Raw genomic sequence first — 7,623 nt, forward strand, 5'->3', positions numbered from 1 at the left:
CGACCAGTTCTGTTGTTTCCCGTGTATCGTAAGAATCAACGTCATGGCACCCGGTAAAAAACGTTCTGTGGCTTGGGATCATTTCAACATGATTTCTCCAAATTAGGTAATACACTATTAACGTTATTTTATTAGTAGCCATTGCTGATTATGTCAGTTTTATAGGTATGTCTGTCAGTTGAAAGGAATCATTTTTATTCTTTCCATTTTTTTTTTTAGGTGCAATGTTTGATTTGCAAACATGAATTTCCATTTAATTATAGTACATCCTCCATGATGCGACATCTCCGCTCCGTTCATCATGTTGAAACTCCGCAGTCGGCAAATCAAGCCTTCAATCCACCTTGTATTGGTAATAAGAATATATCCAACTAATGGCACACTAAGAACTGAAACAGATAGCTCAGTGGAAAAATCAGTGACATGTGAATGCTGAGGTTCCGGGTTTGAGGCTCAGCTTCTACAATTAATATTTTTTTTTTTCTTCATATGTATATTTTGCAGTGTCAAGAAAGCAAGAACTTGATTCTGCATTGGTGGATATGATTGTAATGGATGCACAACCATTTTCAATTGTTGAAGACAAAGGCTTCAAGGTAAGGTGGCTAATATTATATAGCATTTACATTATTTATGTTTTTGTGTACATAATAAGCTGTATTTTATTTGTCACTATTAGGCTTTTGTCAACCTTTTGGACCCATCCTACATAATTCCTAATAGGAAGGCCTTGAGGACAATGGTGGAGGAGAAGTACAAAGCCAAAAAGGAGAAGGCTTTAGATGTGGTTAGCAGGGCCTCTGCTGTCAGCCTTACAGCAGACATGTGGACATCCATTAACATGGACGCTTACTTGGCTGTAACAAGCCATTTTATCACCGAGGAGGTAGGCATCCCCTGCTTTGTGCAATGCTTTGGTTTATGTATCTCAGTTTGACTTTGTTCATTCTAGGTGGAGCTGGCCTCTGTGGTCTTGGGGGTTCTGAAGTTTCCCCAAACCCACACTGCAGCTCACTTGGCTGAGGCCAAAAATCTTCTCATGGAAGAATGGGGAATTAAAGGGAAGGTGCGAGCCAGATCAATAAAGTACAAAATCATTCATCAATATGGCCTCCCAATACCTAATATACATGATTTGTGAACATGTAATCTTTCTTCCAGGTGACAGGCCTGGTTACAGACTGTGCTCCCAACATGGTTGCATGTGCTAATATATTACTGCTTCGGCACATAATGTGTTTTGCACATATGCTTAATTTGGTGGTGAAAAAGTCCCTTGCCCAAACCCCTGAACTAGAGGATATCCGAAGTGAGGGGCGTAGGATTGTCTGTCTTTTTAAATCCAGCACCACAGCGAAGGAGAAGCTGTCAGAGATGCAGCGACAGCTGGCCAGGCCAGAGCACAAATTAATACAAGAGGTGAAACTTTTTCTTTTTTTTTAATCTAAGATTTTACATGTTTTTGCAGTTGTTTATTGTGTTACTTTCTTCTCTCCTTTAAAACGTGCTTGCTGTCTTATCTTAGGTGGAAACAAGATGGAACAGCACATTTAATATGTTGGAAAGGCTGTTTAAGGAGAGAGAGCCACTGGGGGCAGCTCTGGCCACCCTCCATACAGACCTTCCTCCATTCACCTCAGAGGACTACCAGGCCATACACCACTGCTTGAGCGTTCTTTCACCGTTTCAAGAGGCTACAGTTGAGCTTTCGACAGAAAAACGAGTGTCAGCAACCAAAGTCATTCCCATGGTCAAAATGCTGAAACATTACATCTCAAGCAGGTGTGGTCAGATCACACACCCACTTGGTGAAAAACTGGCCACTAACTTGAAGAACAATCTCCATGAGAGGTTTTCAGCTCTGGAAAAGGTCACTGCTCTGTCAATGGCAACCTTGTTGGACCCAAGGTTTAAAGAGCTGGGGTTCTGCAGCCAAGGCTCTGCCCACACGGCCATAGAGCGACTCACTAAAGAGTGTGCTGCAACAATGCAGGCGCTACTTCCAGAGGCACAGCCACAGTCGCCACCTAGAGAAGGTCCTTCAAGTCAGCAGGAAGATGGTGGTCTCTGGGCCCTGCTGGACAGGCATGTGGGGGTTCAACAGCAGGTGACCAGCACAACTGCCAGTGCAACAGTGGAGGTTCAGAGGTACAGTAAAGATTAGAATCCTCATCATAACTTCTGCTCATTTTAGACTGGTGCATGACAATAGGCTATTAATGTCCTTCTAGGTACTTAAAGGAACCTCACATCCCAAGGACTCAGGACCCACTGAGATACTGGGTTACCCACAAGGTTTTATACCCACATCTCTACAAGCTGGCAATGAAGTTTTTATGCACACCAGCTTCATCTGTGCCTTGTGAGAGGATCTTCTCCAAGGCTGGCGAAATCGTCAGCCAAAGACGAAACAGGCTGAAGCCCAGCACAGTGGAGAAAATTCTGTTTTTAAATAAAAATCTATAACATGTATCCCACCCAGTCATGTTAGACCCTGGTTCACAATCACTCATTCTCACTTTATACATGGCATTCACAATGTAACACAAGCACTTCTCACAAATCTTCAAACATTGTCTTTGTTTTATTTCCACACTGAAGTGTTACAAGGGCAAGGAACTTAGTGGAGTAGATGATATATGTCCTGTCTGCCACCAGATGCCGCTGTTCTGTGTGGTTTCGAAGCCCCAAATGCTTCATTCATTTTTCTGGCACATTTACACGAAGCCCCATGAGAGCTTCATGGGGCTTCGATTCCCATCCCTACATGACACCATTCAGGCAGCCACATGGAGCAGAACTCACTCATTTCAAGGAAGATGTTCCCTGCCTGATGTTGTAAAGATGGAGGAAAGAGAACAAGAGGAAACACTGAAAGATCTCCAAAACTGTGACTTCATGAGTGAAGATGAAGAGAGTCATGGAACTGAGGGAGCCTTTCATTTCCTTCTTTCAGTTCAGGAAGGCGAGCAACAAGGCGTGGTAAGTACAAAAGCCAGACTAAGCCACTTAGCAAAACTTGGAGGCCAGACATAAGCACCGGAGAGTGTAACGAACTGGCGATGAATGTTGGGGATGGATCTCCTTAAGAAGGCAGGCAGGTTATGAGGTGAGTATCGGCAGCTGGTTCCAATCAGCAGAGCAGAGGAGAGAAGGGATGGGTGAGGTAGGCTGACAGAGGCACCATGACAATTAGCATCAATGACAAATATTTACATTGAAATATAAAAGCATCAAATGAGTAACAATAGGTTTAAATTATCCCTTGTGCTATATTAGATGACCCCCACCCTTGCATTGACGTGTTCTCACTACCATAACAAAGCTGGATAAAGGTGGAAAGATTTCATGTAATCCATTGACACCAGTAAGGTTCACAAATCATTGAAGAAAAAAGGATCAGAGCACTATCTAGTGGGTCTAGATGACCCAACTCCCAATGTTTAAGTGCCTGGGATAGCACAAGGGTTACAAGTGGTAAAAGTACAACACTAAAAATATATTTTCAGGCAAAAATATTTTATTAACTTTATGAATCTATTTAGAATCACAAAATTCTAGTGATATTTCTTCAGGCTTACTTAGAAAAGACTTATTTGTTTAAAAGAAAAAAACAGATAAAAAACACACTCTAAAAGCTGCAAATGCTGAATTCATATTCCAAGACCAAGTCTGGATTTCAAAGAGACTCAAAGCCAGAATGCAGTTTGCAGATTTCTGTTGAACTGAACTTCACTGCTGCCTCAGACTGATGAGAAAACAACTGGGAAGCAATTTGTTTGCTTCAGTCTTCTTCACAGCTTCTGATGGAGCTCTGTGATCTCACCTCAGTCCTGGTTTAAGCATCCAGAACGGAACCTGAGGAATTCAGCTTTAGAACCAGCAGAGAACCAACAACCAGCAGAAAGCCACACTGTGGGAAAGACTCCACACTTCTGACTGATGTTCACGTCCACTTTATTCTTCACGGTAAAGATTGGGACAGAACACTGAGAACTAAACAGAACAGATAAACAGTTCTAATGTATACTAGAAAACATGAATCACAACAACACCAGACACAAACACCAGTCATGTTCTTTATCTTCCTTCATACATTTTGGAGAAAATCTTTTCTTTAAGAAATGTTTTGCTCATATGACCTAAGAAATATCAACTGCAGTCACTACTTTGTTTAAAAAACTATAATGAAATGTTCAGTTTTTACACAAAAAGTATTTGAATTAAATAATATCTTGTCATGGTAACACAGGCAACGAGAAGATACACACTGTATCAGCATAAACTACAACCACAATGAAGCTGTTCAAGAATAACATTTCTATTTACAGGTTCATCTATAAAAACAAATTCAAGTTTAGAATATTTTTATAAATCAGTTCAAACCACAAAACTCGTATAGAATAATTATACATATACTGAAATGTATCAATCCTTTATTTTATGAATTTTGGTAATTGTATCTTAAAGAGGATGAAAACCTAAAAAATTGTCTTAGGAAATCAAAACATCAGAATAAAAAAACAATGTTTTCAGGAAACAGATGTCAGAAAACTGTTCATTTCAGTCAGACAACTCATGCATTAAAGATTTATTCCCTATATCTTTAGTTTGGCATAAGGCTCTGTTCGGATTCATAAAACAAAGATCTCCATAAAAAACGTTGGGTATTAAACTACCCCTAAACGGAGATCATAGGTGGGAGACGGGGAGGAGGGTGGGGTGACGAACGTAGAGCTCGCGGAAATAGATGAAGAGGGATTGGACCGCACATGGAACTTAAGTAGGACGCTGAACAGGTGAGTTGATTGGACTGAACTGCCCGCAGGGAGGAGCAACCAGGTATGCTGCACAAGTTGCCTGCCTGAAATACTCCCAGGGTTGTTCATTTCTTTCCATTCAATAATCACCTGTGCCTCCTTTTAACTGAATGACTGCATCAATGGGGTCTGGAGGCAATCATGTGGTTCTGTGTTCATGTCAGGTTGCTTTGATAGCTGACTTCAGGTAATTTATTGTTGCGTCTAGTGTCTCATCTTCTTCTTGATAACAGGTTCATAGATTTTTTTCTTTTTTATTGAGCTCATGTCAGGACTTTGCTGGTTGACCAAACACAGTAACATCACAGTCAATGAATCACATTTAGGTATCTTTGGCAATGTAGGAATAAGCCAAGTCCTGCTGGAAAATAAAATCTGAATCTCCACACAGTTTGTCAGCAGACAACAGTGTGAATTTCTCTAGAATATATTGTATGGGGTAAATTAACTGTCAAAATGAAACGTTTGCAAAACAAAGTTGTGCACAAAGAAATATTTTGTATTATCAAAAAAATTTGAATACAACATTTAGTTTTACATTTAACTTGTCTGTTTTAAATACAAATTTCCCTTTTCCTTATAAATACATTTCTTGTTAACTTGCTGTCAAAAATACATCCAAGGATCACAGGGATATATATATATATAGTGCCCCGAAACATTGATATAAAAATGTGCATGCGTATTGAGCCTTCTTTATTAAACTAAAACAGAATTGGATATTTTAGAATGTTATTGATGTTGTAGCAAGGAAATTATCTTGTTACCATAGTTCTGTTTTTAAAAAACATATGGCCGCATTTTTTGTTGCCAGGGGTCAACAGCTGATTGTGTAAACATGCACCAACAGACTGTTTTAGACCCAGAAGTGTTGGGAAATATTCTAAAAAAAATCATCAGGCATGCCTCTTACTAGGTGCAAGTTCAGGTTTGTCAAAAGACAAAAAACAAAAACAAAGATGATACTAAAACAAAATAACAAAAAGAAGAGAGCTAATTTAAAGTCAAAGTAGGCTAACTGGCAGCTGGCAGGAGCTGCTCTGTGATTTATCTACACCCCCTTAAATGTGGTGTCATTGTTTTATTCTATTGCATCTAGTTGTAGTCACTACGCATGCGCACTTTGTTGAATCAATGTTTTGTGACTCGATATTAATGCCTTGAACCTGTGACATATTTTGATATTAATCTCAAAAAAGAAATTTCATGTTCAAATCATATTAAAAAAAAAGAAAAGTAATACTGGAAATAGACATGTCATAGCTAAGACTAAATGTTGTATTCATTTTTTTTTGTTTTTAGAGTGTTCACCATTTTCTTTATGGGCATACATTTCCTTTTGGCAGTTATATAACCCTGTATTAGTTTTTCAAATTCAAGTTTCAAATATACAGTTATAATTTTGAATAAATACTTAAAATTTAGAGTGTGTTGTTTTGAGTTTAGAACTGGTTTCATTTCTTTTTAATTAATATTATCTATTCCTCAAATTTTCAATTTGTTCTTTTATTTCTTTTAAGCTGATTCTGCTTTGACCCCATGCTGTTCCTGTTTCTTAATTTGAGAATTTTCACTAAATTCTTTTTGGATTAGATACATGCTTCTCTCGTGTGAGTTCTCATGTGTGTTTTGAGGCTAAATATACGACTAAAGCAATTATCACATTCTTTACAAGAAAAAGGCTTTTCTCCTGTATGAGTTCTCATGTGTGTTTTCAGATTAGATGCACGACTAAAACTTTTATCACATTCTTTGCAAGGAAAAGGCTTTTCTCCTGTGTGAGTTCTCATGTGTGTTTTCAGATTAGATGTACGACTAAAACTTTTATCACATTCTTTACAATTGAAGGGCTTTTCTCCTGTATGAGTTTCCATGTGTGTTTTGAGAATCGATGTACGACTAAAACATTTATCACATTCTTTACATGAAAAGGGCTTCTCACCACTATGAGTTCTCATGTGTGTTTTAAGATTAGAAATATGACCAAAACTTTTATCACATTTTTTACACGGAAAAGGCTTTTCTCCTGTGTGAGTTCTCACGTGAATTCTGAATTGAGACACGTAATCAAAGCTTTTTCCACATTCTTTACAGACATAGGGACTTTCAGACTCAGTTTTCATTGGCACGTGTGCAATTCTTTTTCTTTTACCAAACTTTATATAGGTAGATCTTTTTCCTTTTGGAGATCGTTTGTTTTTCTTAACCAAAGATGCCTTTCTGTTTTTTTTCCTAACAGAGTCACTTTCTGACATGCAGGAACTGTCCACACTTTGGACATGACTTCTGTCACTTCTCTTCCTCTGATCTCTGTTCTGTGGGTCTGTCTCTTCATCTGAAGTTGATTCTTCATGTTGGTTTCCTTCATTATCCTGACTATCAGTTACATTAAAGCTCTGCTGATTGTTTAGATCTGCTTCACTGTTCTCATCTTCCTCATAAGTAGGAATCTCCATCAAGGTATCAGTCTCCTGGTTCAGATTAAGCTGCTCTTCATCCTGACTGATCCAAAGCTCTTCTTGCTCCTTTTCAATCTGCTGAGGTTCTGGTTCCTGCAGTTCCTCTTTAGTCTGTGGAGATTTTGGTTCCTCATGTTCCACTCTGAGGTTCCTCTGCTGGTTGCAGAGATCTCCCTCTTCAGTCACACAGTGCTGGGGGACGACTGCAGGGACACAAACACAACAAAGAACCTTTTATACTTTTAAAGAACGTTTTGTATTATTAAGCACCCATAAAAATCTAAACCACCTCAAACGTATTTCAGTAAAAAAATTTTAGACCTGGTGATTGCAAAATCATGTTC

At 38.7% G+C, this 7,623-nt stretch overlaps 1 protein-coding gene across 1 annotated transcript; it reads left to right on the forward strand.

Annotated features, from left to right (window-relative positions):
• Positions 1-241: 241 nt before the first annotated feature.
• Positions 242-2,472, forward strand: LOC111948641 (zinc finger BED domain-containing protein 4-like). The gene is made up of 7 exons (XM_023962523.1): positions 242-352; positions 505-596; positions 680-886; positions 953-1,066; positions 1,162-1,419; positions 1,526-2,148; positions 2,232-2,472. The coding sequence occupies exons 1-7, from the start codon at positions 274-276 to the stop codon at positions 2,464-2,466; spliced, it is 1,608 nt and encodes a 535-aa protein (XP_023818291.1). The 5' UTR covers positions 242-273; the 3' UTR covers positions 2,467-2,472.
• Positions 2,473-7,623: the final 5,151 nt, after the last annotated feature.

Source organism: Oryzias latipes, chromosome 2 (assembly GCF_002234675.1).
Source record: "Oryzias latipes chromosome 2, ASM223467v1".
NCBI lineage: Eukaryota > Metazoa > Chordata > Actinopteri > Beloniformes > Adrianichthyidae > Oryzias > Oryzias latipes.